General features: G+C 51.0%; 1 protein-coding gene across 1 annotated transcript; it reads left to right on the top strand.

Moving 5' to 3' along the window:
• The first annotated feature begins 3,331 nt into the window (after positions 1 to 3,331).
• SCN3B (sodium voltage-gated channel beta subunit 3) lies at positions 3,332 to 23,425 on the top strand. Its single transcript, XM_054579426.1, has 5 exons — positions 3,332 to 3,464; positions 10,179 to 10,342; positions 12,839 to 13,064; positions 16,887 to 17,025; positions 23,362 to 23,425. The coding sequence occupies exons 1-5, from the start codon at positions 3,410 to 3,412 to the stop codon at positions 23,423 to 23,425; spliced, it is 648 nt and encodes a 215-aa protein (XP_054435401.1). The 5' UTR covers positions 3,332 to 3,409.
• The last annotated feature ends 342 nt before the right edge of the window (positions 23,426 to 23,767 follow it).

Raw genomic sequence — 23,767 nt, 5'->3', positions numbered from 1 at the left:
TTCTCTTCACTTTGGAATCTTTTAAAACATATTGCCAAAAATCTATTTGTACGTAAAGGTAAACCACTGATCCTACCTCTTTTCTCTGGATCATTATAAGACTAATTCTGCCCTGGCGGGTGTGGCTCAGTGGACTGAGTGCCGTCCTGTGAGCCAAAGGGTCACCGATTCGATGCCCAGTCAGGACCTGGGTTGCCTGGGTTGCGGACCCGTCCTCAGCAGTGGGTGTGTGAGAGGCAACCACACATTGATGTTTCTCTCCTTCCTTTCCCCTCTCTCTAAAAACAAATAAAATCTAAAAAATAAAGGACTAGTTCCTGTCACATATACTCTTTGAAATTTCCTGAATGTGTCATGCTATAAACATGGACATAGGGAGATACATCGGCTTGTTATTGGAGATTGGACAGCCATACCAGAGAAGCCTAATTCACAGCTCATTGTCAGGCTGAAGTGCGGTCTCTAAAATCATGCCAAAGGCCTCTTCCTTCTGGTTCTCCCTATTTTTTAACATCTATGTTTGGATCCTGTGATTGTCAAACCTAGAGGCGAAACAAAGCTGAATATATGTTAGATGACTTCATCTAGCTTTCATCAAAGCATTAACAGAATGTGATAATTGGTTGAAACTAATACATTTTTCGTCCTCACCTGAGGATGTATTTATTGATTTTAGAGAAAGAGGAAGGGAGGGAGAGAGAGAGAGAGAGGGAGAAACATCAGCTGGTTGCCCCCCATACACGCCCCAACCGGGCAGGGAGCACACAGCCTAGGCACGGGCCCTGACCAGGAACTGAACCCACAGCCTTTCAGTGCGCAGGACGGCGTTCCAACCAGCTGAGCCACCTGGCCAGGGCAAAACTAATACATTTTAACAGGAGTGAATACAGGGTTTCATATTAATTTTCCTAAAATTCCCTATAAAGTACAAAATGACTCTGCAACAGGTTAAGGAAAAAAAAATACTTAGGGATTTTAATTGACCATAAACTCGTTATGAGTGAGTTATGACTATAAACATATTTAAATAGACATACCCTCTAAAGCAAATGTGGCCACGATTCCCTTGGATTTATGGGGGTCTCAGCACGCAGGAAGCAGCCAGTTCCTGCTATGGATGTCACTTTTGAGAATCATGCTGACAAACTAAACACCCTCCCCAGAAAATGATCAGTGTGGAGGTTAAGGGTCGGAAACTACCAGGCAGTCCCCCCCCCCCCCGGAAGAAACTTACGAAGATCAGCCTCAGACAAAAAAGTCTGGGGTGGGACATGGGGAAGCTTGGCTCTTTCAAGGAAAACAGTGAAGACCACTTAACAGAGTCTGCGAAGGGAGGAGTGTACAGAATGCAACTGAATGAAGAGAAGAACTTCCTTAAACAATAAAAGGGACTGACCAACCAGCAGGAAGCTCTCATCCCTGAAAAAGGCCCAGCCTGTTCCTCAGGAGTGGTTGTGGGGAATTCCTAAGTTGAACAGAAGGTTGAATTAAATCAGCTTTAACTTCTCATCCAAGTCTAACATGCTGTGCTGCAAAGGCTGATCTTCAAAACAACGTACAGTTTACGGCCTGGTGGCTCTCTGTCTGAGAAGAGTCTGTCCTGGGGACGTTCTGTTGGTCTGTGACGTGCGAGGAGGGAGAATTTCCTGCGTGTGGCTCACTTACAGGCAGCTGTTGCTCCGACGGTCTTTTTTGGGACGCCAGGGAGAAGCTGCCCCTTTTGGAAAGGGAGCAGGATGGAATGGGGCGCGGGCGGGCTGATCTTGAATTAATCTTTCCCCTCAGTCCCAGGCATTCCTAACCTATTACTCAGTTTGGGTTCAGGCTTCCCTTCCAGGGGAAGCACTGGCGCAGCTGCTGGGTCGAGGGAGTGGCTGCTCATAGCTGGCAGAAGCCAACCTACAATCTACCTACTTTTACACTGAATGAATGACTAAATAAATGTAAGTAAATAAATAATAAACAAACACATAAATAAATGTATGCATGTGTGATTAGTGCAAGAGGGAGTTGCCGCCATCGTCAGCACCACTCTTGGGCTGACAGTCGACCGTCTCACTAGGTGAGGAGCCGAACAAGGGAACAGGTGCGCCTCATCCTTATGCCACTTCTCCTAAGCAGGGAGCACCTCGCCGCGGTCCGTGTACTCGGAACCAGTTAACCAAGGCTAGACAAAGGCTAGAACGGGAGGACAGGAGGGGACGGGGCGCGGTCCGGGGAGAGAGGCCGGGAGCCTGGAGCCCTTTGCACTGCAGCTGACGTCATTGTCTGAAAGACAGTTGTTCCTCCCCTTCCCGGAGAGGCAGGCAAATGGCTGTGCGGGGGCAGGAGAGGGGTTGCCTGGAGGGTGTGAACTGTGGGAGGAGGTGCCGGTGTGGGGAGAAGTGTGGAGAGAGGTGCGGAGATGTGAAACGGAGGCCTGGAGTCAGACGCCCCGCGGGAAAGCCGCCGGCGCTGGAGGTGTTTGCGCCGCTCCGAGCTCCGCCCCGCGCTCGGCGCAAGGCTCGGCCCGGGAGGGGCACGCCTGCTTGGGGGTGGGGAGTGTGTGCACCAGGGGGTGGGTCCATCGCGGCGGTGGGGGTGGAGAGCTGCCTGCGCATGTCAAGACCGACCAAGCGCACACGGTCAGGGGCGCCTGGAGAAGGGCAGCTGGTCACCCGCCACCCAGGGTGGGGGCCCCGGCAAGATCCAGGGGCGAGCTCCGGGAAAGGGGCCACCCTCCCTTCACCCCTACCCCATCTCTGAGATCGCCAGCAAACGGGAGCTTCCACCTTCTTCCTGGTCTTTCCAGGCCTCCCTGGAGAGGCAAGGGCGGGTGTGGGCGGCACCGGAGGGAAGGAATTTTGTAGCTCCGACGGCCCTGGTGGCGTCGGGCGTGGGGACACGCCCAGCTAGAGCTGCCGGTCACGGCGGATGAAGCCGGGGCTCCCGCGTCTTGGTGGATCTTGATCGGAGCGTAGCTGTTCCAAAGGGAGGCGAGGGGCGGATCAACATGGTCCCCTCCGACAGCCCGACCGCCTAGAGCCAGCTGTGCTGAGTGAGCCTTCACCGAGGCGCGAGGCCGAGAAGCCGCGGCGCAGCAGGACTTGAAGTTCCGGGGTGGGCGGGGAAGGTGCTGTCCGCGGTGCTGAGCCGGGTCCCCGCGGCGCGCTCGCGGGGAGCGTGCGGGTGCTGATCCTTCAGCGCGAGGCGAGGCGGTCTGTTCGGGCAGCTTCCAGCGGAAAGCGCGGCCCGCCCGACAGCCCCGCAGCGCCTCCCCAGGCACTGGCGCGTGGCCCTCCTTCCAGCCAGAAAGTCGCCCCCTTGGCGCAGATCGTCCCTAAGTGTTTCCTCCAAAGTATCCGAGAGGGCGCAATTCCTGACCGAGGGAATCTCTCCGTTTAGCCCCGGAAACCACTCGCCTAAGAAGATGCTTGCCTTCAACAGATTGTTTCTCCTACCGTCCTTCGTGCTCATCTTCTGGGGTAAGCACCAGCACCCTGCCCTGCGCGACGCAGAGGGCGGTAATGATGCTAACAATAGTAACTCTTATTGATGTCGTTGGTGACAAAAAGGATCCCTGGTTGGCTTCCCTCTGCGATGTCTGCCAGCCATGGAGCTGCATAGGGTTGTTCCATGAGGGCTGGGTTCAGAGACTGGAAAAACGCCTCTGCCCCCCACCCCCAGTTGCTTTATTCCTGAACCTCCCTGGGTGGTTGGTTCTTCCACCCCTCCTCCCATTTGCTAATTATTCCCAAGTATTTTCTCCCCTTTACTAAAAGGGAATGCAATCATTAAAAATTTTGATTGCACCTACGTTTCTCAGTGAGTGAGTTTGGAAACCTTATTGGATCTTCAAGTGAATTTCTACATATTAAAAATAGCTGGGTGCATGAATTCGGAGACAGAAAATCCTTTAGTTGTTGATCCATTGGCTCAATCTTAATAAGGAATGGGAGAAAACCGGCCCCAGTCATTTGCTGCCATGTGTGAGATCAGTGGGCACCTGCGAGTGCATCTATCTTTTCCCCCCATGAACATGGGAACTAGGGTATTTGATGTCTGGGCAGCTGGGTTTCTGCCTCCAAAGATGAATACACTCTTGCTTGTTGCTGTAAGGGACTGAGGTGACTTTCTCCCTCTGAGCAAGGGACGCTGCGCCTGCGGCAGGGAGGCCAAGCAGGGCGGCATCAGACCAGCTCGGAGCAGGCTGCCTGCATGTGCAGGGGCGTTCATGAGGCTGCATGACAATATCCGAGAATGTAGTTGAGAGACGCTTTCCTGTGTGTCGGTCAGGCACTCCTCAGTGGCTGGACGTGGGCCCCGTGCGTGCCTGCGCGTGAGAGTGTGGACATCTGAATGGGGTGGGGAGGACATGGCGGGGTGTGTGTGGATGTGTGTGTGCGTGCAGGTGGTTGTGCAATGCTGGGTATCTCTACCTTGGTGCCTCTTCCTAGATCCTCAGGGGAAAAACAGGTGCTTTCCCATGGCTATGTGGCTTGTACACATCTGAGTTCCCCTCCTCCACCCTAAAAATTAATAATGAGCATAATTAGAAGTGATCATGCCCATGAGCCCTGTTGAAACTCGGCATGTGGAGTTACGCCCCCACGGTTGGCATGAAACCCACTGTGCCTCTGCGGGGGCAGGCCCGCTCGTGGGCTTTCCTCTTTGTCTCAGCATCACTGACGAAGCCTCCAAGACCAACGAAGGCAGAGTTCCTCTTGGAGGCTTTCGGACTGCCGGCGTTATCTGGGTGTTGCGTGTGGCCAGACATGCAGAGGCGAGCTTCCTGTTGAACCAATTGCCTGATGAGACAGTCTGGGAAGAGTGGGGCTGGGGGGCAAACGCTGGTCCCAAGGACAGGCTCTCTCCATCTGTCCCCAGTAGAAGAGGCTGGACGTGGAGACGAAGCAGACAATGGTCTCAGCTGCCTGGAAGATCTAAGGCTGGGATTTTCTCAGGGGAAGCTAAGGCTGAGGACGTGGGAGAGGAAGACAGCGAGCAGGGCTGGGCTGGGGGTCTGCAGAGCCTTTCTTTTTAAATTGTCATCGAGGTTTTAGGGTCCCTGCCTGAATTCTGGTGGGGACAGAAAACAGTTTATAGACCAAAGACCTTTTGACTAGGACTTGCCAAGTTGAGGTTGGAGCCTTAGCTCTGCCACTAGCTTGCTATGTAAAACCTGAGAATATCTGGATCCTCATATGTGAAGTGTGGAAGTTGGCGCTGATGATATCTAACATCCCTTCCAGCTCCACACTGAATGGTAGGGAAAGATGTACAGAATATTTCTTGAATAGTCAGAGCCCCCTTTCCCCTCCCGACCCTCACTCTCCCCCCAAAACTCCTGTAGAAGAAATGTGCACATTTCACCCATTTTTGCTCATTCTTAGTTTATTTGTAACCTGAACATTGGTTCACTGAACTGGAAGATGCAGAAACAAAAGAGGGACAGTCCAGGAAACTTGGTCATTAAATGTAAGAGAAAGGGCCTGGCTTCACCCATGAAATTTTGTTTTATTTGCTTGTAATTTCAGTATTGGAAAGTACTTACCTTAGACACTGTCTCCCTGCCCAAGCTGATTTTTCTCATCATGCAAATATGAATACAAAGAATCTTTTCTATTCTTCTACTGTCTGCACATATTGAAGAAGGTTCCCTTATTTCTTTTAATAATTCATTTAATAATAATAATGAAGCAACCCTACACTTACCTGGGGCTTTATAGTTTACTTCACTACTTTTCAAGCCTTTCCTTTATTTGGTCCCCTATCAACCCTGTGGGCCAGTAGGAGAAGGAGTGTTATCTCTAATTCAGAGAAGAGAAAATGAGCTGAGAAAGGGGAAAGGACTTGCTAGAGAACTCTGTGTCCTGATCTGAGTCTTCCAGTGCTTGTTCCAGCGCTTCTCGTGGACACGTTGCTGCTATGCAGAGGTGCCAGGTGGACATCTACCTTCTCATCTCTTCCCTGAGCCACCCTTGCTTCCCTCCCCCATGCCATTGCCTTTTCTAGGTCCTCACTCATCCTTCAGTGTCCTGTGCCTTCTCTCTCCACTCTTCCTCTGCTGGTCTACTGTCCCGAATGTCTGCTGATGGTTGGGGCGGGGGGTGTTTTCCTCGCTTCCCCCAGTAGCTCATCTTGCATCCTGTTTTTTTCAAGGCTCTGCTAAGTGACTGGCTAATCTGATAGACCAAGTCATTACAGGGTATTAATATCTGCAAGCAACTTTATTTGTTACTCCTTTTGGGAAGCATTTACAATCCAATCAAAGCATTTTTTATCTTAGTGCAAAGGAAAGCATTCTAGAGCAAGCCCTGGAGGGACAGTGTAGCAATGCCCAAAGAAGAGAAAGATTTGAGGGTGTTAGAGGAGTTTATTCAGTATACACTACTGTCTGCCTCATAATAGATGGATGCTATTCCTTAGTTAAATATTATCATCATTGATATGTTATAGTCTTCCTTCTCATAAGTTTCCTCATTGTTTAATACTATGGAAATGGAAAAGGAGAGCAAAGGTCAAATATTTCATCCAGATTATTCGAGGAGCTTGTTTTGTGCAGTCGGCAATATGGGTGGCACACCACCCTTCCTGCACTGCACCAGGCACAGCCTTTTCCTGGACAGCTAGAGGAGTCCAAAGAAAGGGAAGCGGCGGTGCCCTGGAGGCTCACTGGCTGGAGAGCCGCACCCACCTCCTGATGACAGGGGCGGCCACTCGCAGTGCCAAGGGCGAGCAAACAGGGCGAAAGGACCTCAAGGCTGCTTCACAGTATGTTCCCTGGGGCCTCGTGAGGGGAGTCTCTGCCCCAAGAACCTTCAGGGAGCAGGGAGCAGCGGGACTTCCCTCTGAAGGCAGCTGTGGTCACTGTCCTCGGAGGGTCCTTACAGGGAAAAGGGGCCGCCATGCCGTGGTCCCTGCCCCGGTCCCCGTGCCAACTGCGCAGGTCCCGCCTTCCTCCTTTAACTTTAAATGAACTGTGCTCCTGTGTCGGGCCAGCTCGCCTTCTTTTCCACTAGAGCGCATCACCCCTCACCTACTCAAGGATGTTAATACCGCAGATTATTCCTTCCCAAACCCCAGCAGCTCCTCTGCCACCTTCACCCAAGCAAGGCTGTTGAGCGTCTCTCAGGCTGATCTCTGTACCAGCCTCTTACCTGTTATCCTTGCTCCCGCCCTTCGCTTCCTTGCCTCTTTAGTTTATTCTCCATGTAGTAGTCGTACCGTATACTTTTCTATAAATCAGGTAGATCATGTCATTCTTCCACTCGGGACCCGCCAGGCTCCCCCGTCACTGAGCAAAAGCCAACGTTCTAACCATGGTCTACAAGCCCAGCCTTGACCTGGCCCTGGCTTATGTCTCCTGCCTTGTCTCTGGCTAGTCTCACCTTGCTCGTTGCACTTCATTGTGCATTTTGCCTTCCGCAAACACACTCCGGCCCTCGTCCCCCTGAGCTGCCCTATCCTCTGTCCAGCACACCTCACCTCACAAAGGTAGTCACATACCTCGCTCCCTCGTTTCTTGCCCTCGGCGCCTGCTTGCTCCGCCCTTCTCAGGGAGGCGGCCTCCAATGACCTCCCGCACTCTCCCTCTCCTCTGTTCTGTTTTATTTCGTCTGTTAACACGCACTGCCATTCGAAGTTGCCGACTCTGTCCCTCTGCCTCCACTCTAATGTAGGCTCCGTGAATGCAGAGATGGCTTCTGTGTGGTCCCTGCTGTAGTCTCAGTGCCGCCGCACAGTAAGCACTCAACACATTTGCTGAGTTGCGAACAAATTAATGAAGGATAAAACATTAACAAGGAATGTTTGTATAAAGCACACTTGTATAAATTACTCCATAGAATTCTCATGACAGAGCTATTAGATAAATATTGTTTTCAAACCCAGTCCTTCAGTGGCCAGACACTATCTTCATCTTGCCTCTGTAAGTGTAACCGTACAATCCTTGGTACATTTTTCTATTCTACTTTTCAAGCCATCATAATCGAACTAACTTATCTTTGCCACATCTCATTAAATACGAGTACACACTCTTCACATCTCTACCTACTCCCAAACTTGTGTATCGACTACCCCTCCTTTTTCTCTTCCTTTTTTCCAACCAGGCCCGTAATCAAGGCTTCAAGCTCATCGCAGATCAGTTGTCCCCAGACACGTGCCCATTAAGAGGGGGGGTCCTTGAAGAGAAGCAGGGGAGCGTCTCGCCGACTACCCGAGAACACCAGTCACAGCTTGCCTGAGAGTTTTAAAACCGATTAAGCTTATTTTTCCCTAATATTTTAAACTGTATATTAGGCCACTAATTTTTAGGCTCTGTTTTTAAAAGTGAGATGTAATGCCTTCTTAGTCAGTCAAATATGATATTTCATGCTTCACTCAAAATTAATCCATCAGTCTCATTTTAAGCTCTAAATAAGGCTTTCCTCTGTTTTAAATTTTATTTATTTATTTATTGGAGAAAAGAGAGAGGAACATCGATGTGAGAGAGAAACGTCGATGGGCTACCCCCAGCACACACCTCTCGCACGCGCCCCCACTGGGGACCAAACCGGCAGCCTCGGCTTGTGCCCGGACCAGGAATCAGACCCAGGGCCCTTCACTGTGCAGGACGACACCCACCTAAGCCACACTGGTCAGGGTGCTTTCCTCTGCTTTCAGAAATAACCTTGTGCTGGAAGAGGAACAGACTAACCACTTACAGTGAACTAGTTTTCAAATATCAGCATGCATTGGCTTACAGTTTTAGGGGCTCTGTCTTTATTATGGTTACATGAGAAGGCAGCACCAGATGGGGCCTCCGCGTTCTTGATACAGGAATCTTTGGTGGCATTGAAGTGCCACTGTGAATCTTCCGTGCAATGAAGTGCAAACTCATTCACCAAATAGCTTTTGGCATTTGTGAACAGCTTCAGCTCCACAAAATTCCTTTTTTTTAAAAAAAAAAAAAAAATTGAGCTAAACTTAATCTCTTGTAACATTGGGACAGAATCTATTTTACCTTCCACAGAGGAGCTTTCAAATATTTGAAGACGAATAAGTTCTGTGTCCAAGCTCAGTGCCCTGTGCCCTCCCGGCTGCTCCTCACCAGACTCGGACCCCAGACCCTCTCACCTTGCTCCCCTCTGGGCGTGCCCTCGCTGACCACTTCCTTTTGGAGGGTCGGACACCCGGGACTGAAACTCAAGGTCCAGGTGTGCTCTGCTCTTCCCTTTCTCTCTGCACATTTTACACCTGCTCATGCGGCCGCGTGTGCGCTGGCCTTGCTGCCAGCCACAGCCCGCTGTGGACTCGCTCTCGGTTTGCAGTCTGATGTACTGGCCTTTTCCAATGGGCCGTGCGTTTCTAGGGGCAGGAACTGTGAGTGCAGGCCTCCGCGCGGTAGGCTGGCGTCCCCCGGTCCTCCCAATGTTCACATTTGTCTCCCTCTACTCTGCCTAAGGCAGTGCTGCAGCCTCATGGCCAGTCAGCTCGCTGCTGTCCTCCTTGCTGCCCCATCCGCCACTGTGCATAAGAATTACCCACATTTTTCTTAACACACAGATATCACTGCATCCCTCCATGGCTCTGAAACATCTGACCCCTCACAGTGAAGGACACACAGTGGTCTTCGCACCGCGAGTCCTTTTTCCACCTCAAGCCCCAGCATCCTTCTCCTTCTCTTTCCCCGGCCCGAGCAGGAATCACTTCCCCTCCTCTGGGACGAGCAGCCACTAGCCCGTCACTCACCAGGTCTGGGTCAGCAACACTTAGGAGCATGTGTTCCCGGCTGGATCACATCTGACTTTAGGGCATGGCCGGCGTCTGTTCATCTTTGTGTCTCAGCCTAGCGCCAGCCAGGCACACAGTGGATTTCAGTGGCGCTGGCTGAGGGGCGGGTGCGTGGATGGCCAGCGGGTGGGTGAGTCCAGCCCCGTCTCCCACCCAGACTAGATGCCTTGAAGGGCAGGGCTCAGTGGGCTCTGCATCTCATCCCCATTGCCTCCCGGGAGGCGTCCCCTGGGCCTTCCCCGATCCCCCTCCTTGTCTGTTGTGAGCATGCACACTCGGGGAGCACCGGGACAGGTATACACACTTGCCTATGGTATTTTCAAACTTATCTCACGATGCTTCCTCCTCTGTCCCTTCTCTCTCTCCTCTTGTTCTCCAATGCCGCTCTCCCGGTGTCCCTCCCCTGCCGCCCGGCCTCTCTGCAGCCAGCGTGTGCTTCCCCGTGTGCGTGGAGGTGCCCTCGGATACCGAGGCCGTCCAGGGCAGCCCCACGAAGCTGCGCTGCATCTCCTGCATGAAGCGGGAGAAGGTGGAGGCCACCACGGTGGTGGAGTGGTTCTACAGGCCCGAGGGCGGCAAGGACTTCCTGGTACGTCTCACTGCGACTCCGGCCTCCCTTCTGCCGTCTCTGTGCTGTGGGCCTGGCACCCGAGAGCCTGGGACCGATGATGCGACAAACACTGGCCCTTTCGCTTCCAAGCCCGGGCCGCTCCTCGGCAGAGGGCCAGCAGCCCACAGCCTTCGCCCATCCCAGCCTCCGAGAAGGTTCGGCGCTCCTGGTCCCAGTCCCGGTCACAGTCCCGGTCACAGCAGGAGAGGGAGAAAGAGGCAAACGGTATTCCAAGCCTACAGTGTGCTAGTCACCTGACGAGGCACTTTGTAGGGTTCTCATTTAACCTTCTTCACCGTCTTATTAGATAGATTAAATTAGTAGAAAAATTGAATCCTGCGGCCTGGCCCAGACTGCCCATGAACTCTCAGAGGGGAGCAGCCCCAAGTGTCAAGTTTGAGGCCGGGGCCTTCCGACGGCTTCATGACCAATGAGCCTGCCTCTCTCGGCGCCACGCCTTGCCCTCTCACTGGCTACCCCCGGGACACTCAGCAAGCATCATGTGTCAGGGCGCCCAGGGTCGCTAACTTAACCCCCCACCCCAGTGGAATGAGAATCACAGGGGCGACCAGGGCTGGCCGTCAGCGGGTACATGCAGTGCAGCCACCTCAGCGGGTGAAATAGCTACATAATTCTGTGGTGGGCACTTCCTGTGCCAAACGGCCCAAGCAGCCCCCCACCTTAAGGTCCCACTGGGAGCCCCCAAACCTCCCCATGATCTGGGACTGAAGGCAGCAGCACCTGACAGAGCAGGGTGTCTCCCAGACTCTGCCACTGTGCCAGCCAAGGTCAGCTCGGACTGGCTGGTGCCCGTGCCACGACGGTTGTTATAACCGTGGATTACCACCATGGGGAAGAACGTTATTTACACTTTCACCGTCTCTGGAGCCAGGCTGCCTGGGCGTATAACTTATTAGCTTTGTATTTCCTTGGACAAATTGCTGAACCTCTCTGTAACCCAGTTCATGCATCTCTAAAATGGGGGTGTAACCTATAGCTACGTCACAGGGTTGTTACCAGGAATCGTGAGCTTTAATTTTTTAGTGCATTTAGGAGAGTTCTAGAATATAGGAAGCACTGTATCAGTGTTTTCTAAAGAAAAAATTATATGTACCAATGAGGCACCTGGGGCTTAAAAAAGTTAAGACAGGAAGAGAGCTCCTATTTGAACCAGGACGTCGGATGGCAGACACAAAACCCTTGTTGCTGCACAGTCCCCTGTTCCGGCAGGCAGGCCCGCTCCACGAGGCTTTTCACAGAAACAGCGGCAGGGGAAGCTGGGTCCACGTCTCTTCTGCCCAGCTTTCCCAAAGTGGGCGTCATGTCTGCCTCTAGGCCGCACGTGCCATCCTGATGCAGGGTGGTGCCAATAGTGCGGCCAGTAGACCTCCCAGCATTGGCCTAGGGCTGACCATGACCGAGGCCAGTGCCCGGGTTTCAAGAACCTGGATGTCTCGGCCAGAGACAAAGGCACCCCTGGACGCAGGCCTGGCCCTGGGCCCGTGGCCTGCTCGGCTTCCAGGCCTGTCCAAGCTGAGGAGAAGGGGGCCCTGAGGGGGAGGAAACGTTTAACATCGTGCTGCAGACACAGAGTCGGGCTCACAGAAATTTCGTGAGGACGGTGATGCTCCGTGTCCCTGCTGTCCGGGAGCCACTCGCCGCGTGTGGCTATGAAGCCCTTCGAATGTGGACAGTGCAACTGAGGCATGGAATGTTAAATTTCATTAACGTTCTAGTAATTTAAATGTTAATGTAAGTAGCCACACGTGGCAGGTGGACACTAGAATGGAGAGCACAGCTGTACAGGAAAAAAAGTGTCAGAAGGTGGAGGTGTTTGAGAAAAGAATTTTAGAGACCATATTGCACTTATCATGCAGCCCAAAGCAAAAGACCTGATGTGCGCCTATCCGCTGACAGCCCTCTGCTTACTGGGACATTTTAACACCCCAGACTACCCTCCACCCCCATACACACACCGCTGCCGCGGCCTGGCCCAGATTGGCCACGTCCTCTCGGAGGCAGCGACCAGCTCAGAGAGTCAGGTTCGAGGCCAGGGCTCTCAGATGGCTTCAGGGCTAATGAGCCACACCCTCTCAGTCTCTGTGCCTGTCCTCGCACTGGCTGCCGCCATGACACGCCTTACTCTCTTTCTTGTTCTTTCATTCCCCTCCCAGTCCTTTGTCCCCCTCAGTTTACCCCCTGGTCTCCTGCATGCTTCCCTCACTCCCTGTGCTTTCTCTCCTTGCTGTGGCCTTATGCCCTGACACCTGTTTGCCTTTGCCCGTCTTCCCCGTCCTTACTCTCGCCCCCCTCCCTCGAGATCCCTCATGCCATCCCCACATCCTGGATCTCCTTGCGGCATCGCCTTCTTGCCTCCCGTGCTGCACAGGTGTGCTCTTCTCCCCTGGCCTCGCCCCAGCCCCGCTGTCCCGCCCCTTCCTCTCGGGGCCCTACCCTCCGCTTCTCTCCCGGCAGATCTATGAGTATCGGAATGGCCACCAGGAGGTGGAGAGCCCCTTCCTGGGACGGCTGCAGTGGAACGGGAGCAAGGACTTGCAGGATGTGTCCATCACTGTGCTCAACGTCACCCTGAATGACTCCGGGCTCTATACCTGCAACGTGTCCCGGGAGTTTGACTTTGAGGGACATCGCCCCTTTGTGAAGACCACACGGCTCATCCCCCTCCGAGTCACCGAGGAGGGTGAGGCTGGGGCGCAGGGTCTCTCGGGGCTCTTGCTCCTGGGGGAGGGCGGGCAGTGGGTTTCCACACCGATGACACCCTTGTAGAGCACAGCACCCATGCATTTTGGAGGGGTGGTTTCTAAAAGCATTGCCATTGACTTGTCTTCCCTCAGTGGCCAGGATGCAGGTTGCCCAGCCAGCCTTTCCTCTAAGCAGAATGGCGTGGCGACGGAGCAGGTGACCCCTTCCTAGGCCCTTGATTCCCCTCCCTGGAGACAGAGGACACCCTCCATGAAGCCCGAAGTTGCCAGATCAGCTCCACTGCCTTCTCTGGCCTACGCCAAACCCCTGACTCAGTGGGCTCAGAGAACCGTCCCTTCCTGTGCGTGAGCCACACACTCCTCTAAGCCAGTAGCTCTCAAACTTCAGTGAGCCTCAAAAGCCCCTCAGGGCTTCTTAAAACTCAGCCTTTCTGACTCCATAGGTGGAACCGGAGAGTGTGCATGTCTAACAGGTTGCCAGGAGGTGCTGCCGCGCTGGGGACTGCACTGCGAGAACCACTGCTCTAACCGGGGTTTGACGGGCTTTGTCGTCTTTCTGCGCAATGATTACCCCAGCAACCCTGTTCCCATTGTGGCCTCTCACATATATAACTCCTTCCTCAGCTGGGAGAAGGAGAAACATTGGTAGCACTCCCGTTTTTGATTTGGAATGTTCAGATTCCCCCCAGCTGGTTCCTGGTTCCAGTGGGAAGTCCTTTCACCCACCTGGCTCCCATATGCCTCTGCTGCAATCCGCCCAGAAATCGGCGGGCACTTCGAGAGTTCTCATGCACTGCTTTCGCTCTGCCTTCAACAGGCTCAGAGCTGCAGCTCCTAGCCCCTCCCAAATGTGCCTTTCCCAGGTCAGGACAGCGATATGTGCGTCATCCGTTAGCCAATGCCAGTTCACTTAGCCTCTCTCCATTTATTTCCAGCACATTCTTAGCATTGCTGCTACCCCCAGATGCAGTTTGGTGAGCAGGCAAAAGGTGTGGGGTGTGAAAGAAAGAAGAGGTGAAATTAAAGACAGGCCTCTTTCTAGAAAAGGATCCCCGGAATCCCAGGTTCTGGGCCACGCATTTATTTTTGGTCATGTTTTGTGGTAAAATTCATGGAACACGTTTGGATGCGAACGACAGAAGTCATTATTTAGATCGAAAGACTAGAACACAAAATAGGTCAATTCGGAAAGTGCGGAAGGACTCTCAGGCCACTTAAATCCAGACGTGATGAGCCACTTTCCCGCTCCTAACCCTCCTCTTGGGTAAAACGAAGAGTTTGGACCGCAAGTTCTCTAAGGCATGTTCAAAAGTTCCGCTGTCCTCATCTGTTCACGCACCCATCCTCCCTGGGGAAAGGACGCTTAGCGCCCTCTACCGCCACCATCAGGAACTGCTGGCTGGGGACTGCCCGGACACTAGGACGGGTTCTGTCTCCACCTCCTGCTCTCAGGATTTTGCCCCCACCCCCCACCCCCCGAGACACTTGTGGAGCCACTGGAGAGCACCGCGAAGCTGAGCCAGCGCCCCGCCAGGCACCAGACCAAGGCTCGAGTGAAAATAGAAGGAAAACAAGTTTGCTGTCAGCCACAGTGCCTCTCGGGACCTTAGGGCTGGGAGGAAGCGTGGCTCGCATTCAATGCAGGGGTTGTGGGGCCTTCTCTCTGCATCACTCTTACAGGTTGGGGTGCGCCTGGCGCAAGGGAGTTGAAATGACGACTCGGCGGGTCCGGATCGCAGGGTGCCACGCTGGTGCGGCTGGCTTTGGGGCTGGGAGAACGGAGCGCGGGAGAGCGGCCTCGCCGAAGGGCAGGAGGCGAGTGGGCCCCGGAAGCGATCCAGATCCCTCGCCGCCGATCGGGCCAGCTCTGTCTCCACCGCCTCCCGCCCTTGCACTGCCGCCCCACCGCCTGCCACTTGCGCTTCGTGCCTTCGTCTTCCTCCGTGACCCCGGGGCAGCCCTCCGTCCCGGCGCCAACCCTCACTGCTCTGCCACCGCCCAGAGCGCCGCACCCCACGTGGCCCGCCGCCCACTCCTCGTGCCAGTGCCGCGGCGGGCCATCCTGGCGCTCTGTTCCGGCTGGCCTCCTCCTGCTTTAGGCTCCCACCTGTTAGCTCTGAGACAGAAATCTGGGCCCCTGCACCTGGAGGTGACTGAAAATCCTGAGGACAGCTTCCTGCGGCACTACTGCTGGGTTCCTGCATTCACAAAGAGACGATGCGCACCGCCCCCTGGCCACCGCCGGCCTGTGAGGAGACATTGGCCATCCGGCAGGCATCCTTCTGGGCCTCAGGCTGCGCCTGTGGCTTCCCGCTCCGGTTAGAAAACCTGGAGGGCCCCGGAGCGGAGGTCATGCTGGCCACGTGTGCTTTTAAGGAGCAGGGTCTTGACGGTGGCTTGGGCTCTGTGAATACCCAGGACCAGGAACCTAATTAGCTGGGGGAGCTGGCAGGGGGAGACATGGCCACAACCTTCCTTCCCACTTGGAAGGAGTATGAATCGGAACATTCGCCATGTGCCATATGTCATGTTTTAATTCTCACTTGTATTGGTCATGAAGCAAAAAGATCAATGTTTATATTCATTCGTTCAACAAATACCTAGCGAATATTTTGAACATTCTAGGATTAGACAACAAGCTGATGGTTCAGAGATAAATGAGATATGCCCAGAGTAAGCACACAGTCAGCAGAGAAGAGAGATCAGCACAGCACAGCACAGTACAGCCGAGAAGGGCTGCAGTGGGGAGATGGACGAAGTGCCTGAGGAAGGGGGTGAACAACCCCGCGTGAGAGGCTGAGGAAGGTTTCACAACAGAGGGAGCTTCCGTGGAGTCTAAAACGACGATCAGGAGACAAGAAAGGAGGGAATGTTGGGACAGAGGGAGCAGTGGGATGTGAGATACAATCTAGGAAGAGGGAAGAGGAAGAAGAAATGTCCACAGATTCCAAGAGACCGCAATGTGTACGAGAAGAGAAGTTTTGCGGGGCAGCTGACTGGAAATTAGCTGAGAAAGGCTGGATCATGCAAGGCCTTGCAAGCTGCGTTAGTAGAAACTGGGCTTTACTCTGAGGGCCGGATGAAATACTGCAGGTTTTGAACAGGGAGCAGTAGGCTCAGCCCTGGGCTGCAGAAGCAGAACTTTGAGGATGGTCTGGTTCATACACGGAATCCTCCGACACTCACTTTTGTTTGGGTGTACGAGCTGGGGAGGTCCTCCTTCCTAATCCAGACTTGTAGAGAATACGTCCATGTCGCGGGGTGGGCTGAAGGCGTGGGCCCTGGACATGTGTCTGTCGGCCTCTCTTCCTTGACGCCACCCTCCCCCACCCTGCGCTCAGACAACATACCGGGTTGAAGCCTTACTTATAAGACATATCCCTTACATCTGTGTAGACATTTAAATTTCAGAAAACATTCTTAAATACATTAGGTAATGTAGTAATGTAAACTATTATTGTCACTTTGCAAATTAAGAAACTGAGACTCAAATAAAGGTTTGGGGCCTCGCTCTAGATGCCTCACTTGATTCTGAGACTCCTCCCACTGCTCTGCAACCCCTGCCACCATCGCTCTCCGCTCTCGCTCTCCCCTCCCTCCCAGCACCCGGTGACAGTCAGTGGGAAGCCAGCAGGCAGGGCAGTCAGAGGACAGAAACTTCCTTTGACATCCCCCTGAGGTTCTTCAGACCAGTGCTCCCTGAAGCCACACCTCAAACAGGCTCCACGTCACTCTGACGTCAGTGACAGCCCTGTGTTTACTGGACACGCACATTCTGAGTCTCCTTCCCCCTCTTGCAGCTGGAGAGGACTTCACCTCTGTCGTCTCAGAAATCATGATGTACATCCTCCTGGTCTTTCTCACCTTGTGGCTGCTCATCGAGATGATATATTGCTACCGGAAGGTCGCAAAGGCCGAAGAGGCAGCTCAAGAGAATGCGTAAGTCCAAAGATGCCAGAATAACAGCACCTTTTGAGCGCTTGCTCTCACAGGCAAAACGCTAGCTAAGCAATTGACATGATCATCTACTTTCCTCAAAGCCACCTTTGAGGTGTCAGCATCAACATAGTCATTTTGCAGGTGAGAAAACCATGCCTAGGAGGGTTTGCCCTAGGCCAGGATAAGCGGGGAGGGGAGGCTTGAATTCAGGCCTGCTAGCTCTCGGCCTGCACCTCAACCGCTCATGTAAAGCTCATCAGCTGCCGCCGAACCCCATGACGTGAGCACTGTTACGACCGCTTTATAGACTGCTCTCTAGCAGGCTCCTCGAGGGAAGGGGCTTGCAGAAGCCGCACAGGTGATGAGGGGGAGGCTGGGATTTGAGCCTTAGCCCCTCCATTCCCCATGGCCACGCTCTCGGGCCGCCTGCGCCCTTTCTTAGCTCCAAGCAACCCGTTCTTCCCTTGGAGCTCGGCAGCAGCCAGGCGCGCAGGGGAGGGGCTCTCCTTCCCCAGCGCGCACACTGCACCTCGGCCGCTCCTGTCGAGGGCCTAGTCACCACGGAGTGAGTCTGTGGGAGAAGTAATGGCGTCTGAGGGGTTTGGAGACTACGCTGGCCTATTATTTGGGGAGAGAAAAGACAGAAAAGCATTACGAGGCCAGCACAGATTTACGAGGCCAGCAACTTTGCTGAGGTAATAACCTAAAACCGCGAGGCTACTACCACCTAGAAATGTTGGACAAAATAAAGCATAATTTGCATGGTATCTATGATCTTAGTGAAAAAAAAAAAGACAATTGACCAGATATGGGGATAGACAGGATTGCTCTCCTGGGGGAGGCTGTCATTCCCGGTGACACGGGGGCTTGGATTTTAGTGCTTGGACAGGAAGTGCCCACACGTGGACAGGGAGTTCCCATGCTCGGGCACAAAGCACCTACAGTCGGGCTGCACAGCAGAGGGAGCTCGGGCTGAGGCCCCAGGAGATCTGGGGTCCTCAGAGAGCTAGGGTCCCCACCAAGGCCCAAGGATAGGTCAGAAAATAATCAGTCCACCAGCCCAGGGGAAGGCCGATGAAAGTTATCCATCTTGGCTTGACACCAAGTAGAAAAAAATAAAAGACTCTTGAGAATTAGTAACCACAAACCTGCTCCCACAATGCTTGGGATTTAAATTTATACGACCCAGATGATCCAGAAACCTCAAAGCTGAGAAATTCAATAATTAAAAAGAAATAAAAAAGATTCCTGAGCCAGTTATAACCGTGTAGAAGCAAGTGAAGACCATTCTGAAGGGCCCACCCTGAGCTGAGGTTGAAGAACAGGCCCCAGATAAGGCAACGCTGGGTCTGATTTCACAGCCTGATCCCAAACTAAAAGACACAGCAGGAAACAATGCACTGGGAGCAAGGGGTGGGATCAAATCCAAGAAACTTCAGACACAAGCGGGACCCGACAGAATATAGAAAATAAGTTTGTTCATATGAGTTGATGCAATAAAAGAAGGAACCTAAAGCATAAGAATAGAGTAAGTTGCTAAGAAAACAGAACAGGCAGATTTGAATAGGAATAAAAAAAAATGGGAAATGAAAAATACAGCCAAGAGGTGCAAGATGGCTATATAGAGAAGGCTGTACAGAACCCGCCCCTCCTGCGAGCGAACTCAAATTCACATTTTCAGATAGCAGTTACTCCTGCAAGACAGCTGAGGGCTGAGTTGCTGCTTCAGAACAACAGACAAGAGAGAGCCCCAACAGAGAAAGCTGAGAACTGAGGGAGCAGCGGGGGCTTTCTAGGCCAGAGGGGCAGGGAGCGCGCGCCATTGTCGACGCCCCCTCCACGTCTTCGGGGTGGGTGTGGGTTCTGTGGCCCACTTGCAAGAGGCCCTGCATCTCTGGGAGAAGGCAGGAACAGCTAGGTGTCCCCGCAAGCACCTGGCCTCCCTTTGGGGAGCTGCTCCAGCTGTGCAGGCCAGTGCTCTGGGCAGTGGAAGCCCAGCCTGGCTCCAGCAGGGCTTCCAAAACCCAGCTGGCACAGGCAGCGGAGAAAGAGGTGCCTTCTACACAAAGCCACTCTGTGCAACAAACGAGAGACTCTGTGTAGAGAAGGCGGGGAGCCGCAGTGCCGCCTGGGCCCTGTGGGAGTGCTCCGGCAGTGGCTGTGAGCACCGTGGGTTGCATCCCCCTACCTCTGTAGACGGTGGACGGGGCTCTGTCCAGGTGCTCCAGCCTACCTGCCAGGTTGCTGCAGTGCACACTGGCACCCATCGCTGGAGCCATTTCAGCCCGAACAAAGGAGCAAGTGGAATCATCAAGACAACATTACATGCATCTGGCCTCCCCACTCGGACATCTTGAGCACCCAGCCGGCCCCTGCGAGCCTGGCAAACCGCCTGGCGCACACAGCCTACACAGAGGCCGCTTTCCCAAGACTTAGAGAGATTTCTATCTAATTCACATAAACAAACAGAAAGTCAAACAAAATGATAGGACAGAAGAACGTCTCAAATGAAGAAACAAGAAAAATTCCCAGAAAAAAACCCTAAGGACATTGGAGATAAGTAATTTGCCTGATAAAGAGTTCAAAGAAACTTGAGCAGGGACTAGAAGAATTTAGGAAGAACTTCAACAAAGAGTTAGAAAGTATAGTAAAGAACCGAGCAGAGTTGAATGGGAGAAGATATTCGCCAATGATACATCCAATAAGTGGTTAATATCCAAAATACAGGGCGGGGCAAACGTAGGTTTAAAGTTGTATGTATGAAAAATAATACAATAATAAATAATAATACAAGAATAAACTATGTTTTTGTGTACTCATAACTGTAAACCTACTTTTGCCCCACCCTGTGTATAAAGAACTCATAAAACTTAACACCAAAAACAAAAAAGAAATAATTCAATTTAAAAATGGGCAAAGGATGAGGATAGATATTTCTCCAAAGAGGACCTACAGACAGCCAAGAGACATGAAAAGATGCTCAACAACACTAATTGTCAGAGAAATTCAAATTAAAACCACAGTGAGAGATCACCTCTCACCTGTCAGAATAGCTATCAGTATATCAACAAATAACAAGTGCTGGTGAGGATGTGGGGAAAAGGGAAGCCTTGTGCCCTGCTGAGACTGTAAATCATTGCAGCCACAATGGAGTGTCTTCAAAAAATTAAAAATTAAAGGTGCTGTACAATCCAGCAATTCCACTTCTGGGTATTTATCAAAAAAAAAAAAAAAAAAAAAAAAAGACCCCACTGACTCTAAAAGGTATATTCACCCTATGTTCATGGCAGCGTTGCTAGTAATAGCCAAGATATGGAAGCAACCCGGATGACCATCAGCTCATGAATGGATGAAGAAATTGTATCATGTGTAATGGAATATTAGTCAGCACTCAAAAACAATTAAATCTTGCCCTTTGTGACTATAGAGATGGGCCTAGGGAGTATTACATTAAGTGAAATAAGTCAGGCCGATTAAGTCAAATACCATATGATTTCATATGGGTTGCCAAAGGAGAGTGGTGAGGGAATGGGAATAAAAATAAATAAATAAAATTAAAATAAATAGTGACAACATTAAATGCTGGCAAAATGAAGGAGGAGGAGGAGAAGAAAAGAAATTGGAGTTAAGTGAAGGCAAGTGACATTGCCAAGGTCACCGTCAGCTGGGACAGGGCCCATCGCAAGGTCAGGTTCTTCTGGCTTCACCCGGCCCCTCCAGGGGACTTCAAGTGGCAGCTTTTCTTGGATAGCATTCAATGGTGGCCGTGACTCATCGGCAAAGGAAAGCAGTCAGTCCTGGCCTTTCTCTGTCTTCCCTCGTAAGTCACACCCAGCCCTGGAGCTGCTTCTAACCTCTTTTCTACTCCACCTGTTCTCAGCTACCAACTGCCTGGAATCCCCAGCCTTAAAAAAAGGTGTTTATTTGCACCTAAATTTCCCAGGGCCTGAGAGGCCAGTGTCTGCCTCTCCAGAGGCACAGCGCATAGTGGGCGGTCAGGAAGAGCTCAGTGTCGGGAAGCGGTAAGAAAAGACGGACACCAGAGCTCTCTGCGTCTGGGGAGCCAGGGAGCTCCGGGCTCGGGGTCTGGCAAGAAGTGCCCCAAAATGTATTTATATCTACTCGTACACACAGTCAGTAAAATTTAAGACTCAATGGATTGGCTCACCAGATACTGATAACCAGAAGATAAATGTAAGTGGTGTCATAAAGAATGAAGAAGAGAGATGTAAAAAGATGAAATATTACAAAGAAACATGAAGAAGAAAAATGAGGAGACCCACTAGAACAGAGAAAAAGGAGAAGCAGCCCCACTCAGATATGGTGGCTAAGGAAAGGCAGGACTCTTCAGACTTAGGGAGCACAGTACGTCCTGAGCAGGATACATACATGCAAACCTCAACCTAAACAGCAAGCATCTTTAAACCAATAAATGGCAGCTACCAAGATAATGTTCAGCCAATGTCATCTGTGGGTGACAGCTTTAGAAGAATGGCCTATAATATTAAAAACTTGTCAAGGATATCGTCTCTCCCTGCCTCTTTTCAATATTATATTGGAGATCCTAGGCCATGGACTAAGAAAAAAGAGGAAGAATTGGAAAGAAAAAAACTAAACTATCATTACTCATAGCCATTATCAATACCTACATAAAAAAGCTCAGGAAATCTAGAGTCGGCAAACTATTAGAACCAGTCGGAACATCCCATAAGCTTGTTGATATAAATAAAAATATAAAAATTACCTATATTCCAGCCAGAAAAATTTAGAAAAGCATTGACACATTTAAAACATTAATATTTGTTCAATTATAATAGCAGCAAATACTCTCCAGAACCTGGGAATAAATTGGGTAAAAACGTACAAGACCTTTAAGGACAAAATTAGAAAACTTTACTGACTTAAAAGATTTAAATAGAAAATAAAACCTTACTGTACAAACATAGCAGTTCTCTCCAAAATTAATCTGCAAATTTAATTAAATTCCAATCAAAGTATTTATTAAGTGGTTCAAGGGACTAGATAAGCTGATATTAACAGTCACATGGAAGGCCAAAGGGCCAAAACTAGTCCAAACCAAGGGACAGCCAGAGACTATTTTAGGTTTTTAGACTATACAGGGTCTCTCTTGCACATTGTTTTTTGGTTTTGCTTCTTTGCTTGCAACCTTTTAAGCAACAACCTTCCTTAGACCATGGGCCATATAGTTGGCTGATGTCAAAGAAAGAACAGTAAGTTTAGAGGAAGTGGCTGGTAGGACTTTTCCTATCGAATATGAAGATTCCTTATAGCACTATCAGAGTGAAGAGTTTGTGACACAGACGTAGGCATATAACACAGACAAAGAGAACAGAACAGAGAGCCCCCAAATACATCAGGAGGTATATAAAAACCAGTATGTGGCAGGCATGGCAGTGTAGTCATTGAAGGAAGAGTGAATTGTCCATTAAGTGGTAGGGGGACAATTCCTTATCCATATAGGAAAAAAAAATTAGATCCTCCATCTCTCACACTACCCAAAGATGAATTGTGAGTGGATTTAAACAAGGTAAATGAAAAACTTAAAAATTATATTAAGGAATATAAGAGAGTATCTTTATTCCCTTAGAATCAAGAGGATTTCTTCAAATACAAAGCAAAAGAAGGAAAAATGGTAATTGTGATTATACTATATAGAAGGGTGGGCAAAAGTAGGTTAATAATAATAATAAATAATACAATAATTAATAAGTAATAATACAACAATAAATTGTTTTGCATACTCACAACTGTAAACCTACTTATGCCAATCCCTGTATGTCAAAATTATTTTTTCATTATAACATCCATAAGCCAAGTTTAGAGGTAAACAAACTGGAAGAAGACATTTTCAATATACGAAATCAAGGAGAAGAAGGCTGTCTCAAAGTTAAAAATAGCAAAGCAAATGAACAAATTACAGAAGCAGAAACCAAAATAGCCTGTAAACTGATAAAAAGATGTTCAACTTTCCCAGTAATCAAGGAGGTGAATATTAAAGCAACTGTAAAATATAATTTCACCTATCAGTTGGCCAACATTTTAATCTAGCAATATTAAGTCCTGAGAGCAATGTGGATAAATGAACAGACTGATGGTAGAAGTAAAAAACAAAGAAAGAAGCAAACAAAAAGCTCCCATTATTCCAGTCCCCCTGAAAGGGCCATCCTCGTTTCCTGTTGGGAAACCCAGCCGGAAGGAAACGCAGAGCTGCTCTGTAGCCATCCTTGCTCCTGTGCCCTCGCTCCTTCCCTTTCCTTGCGTCCCCACCTCTGGGTACAAAAGCACTGATTCTCTTCCCCATTTGTCCTCCCGCAGGTCTGACTACCTTGCCATCCCATCAGAGAACAAAGAGAACTCTGTGGTGCCAGTAGAGGAGTAGAAGGGGTGTGACTCGAGGTGATGTACAGGCAAGGGGAGGGGAAGCTGGATAAGGATGGCAGGTGGCGCAAGTGACAAGTCACCCCTTATCAAAGTGACTTTAAATTTAGCCCCTTAGATTAATGTCTACCCTACCCAAGTTCCCACCCTCAGGAGGCTCCTTTAAGTTGATGCCCAAATCGCAAAGCTCTGTGTGACGTCAAGCCTGCAGAAGGTGATTTGGCCTGAGTGCTGGGGCAACTTGAACTCCTTACCTGTAGTGACAGAGGCATAGTAATCCACCCCCACCCTCCTCTATAAGGCTCGTGGATTTGGTCAGAGTCTTCGGCTGGGCTGGGCTGGA

This window comes from Pteronotus mesoamericanus, unplaced genomic scaffold (genome assembly GCF_021234165.1).
Source record: "Pteronotus mesoamericanus isolate MK-2021 breed Mesoamerican mustached bat unplaced genomic scaffold, CSHL_Meso_final contig_53, whole genome shotgun sequence".
Lineage (NCBI taxonomy): Eukaryota > Metazoa > Chordata > Mammalia > Chiroptera > Mormoopidae > Pteronotus > Pteronotus mesoamericanus.
This window is presented reverse-complemented; position numbering and strand designations above follow the sequence as displayed.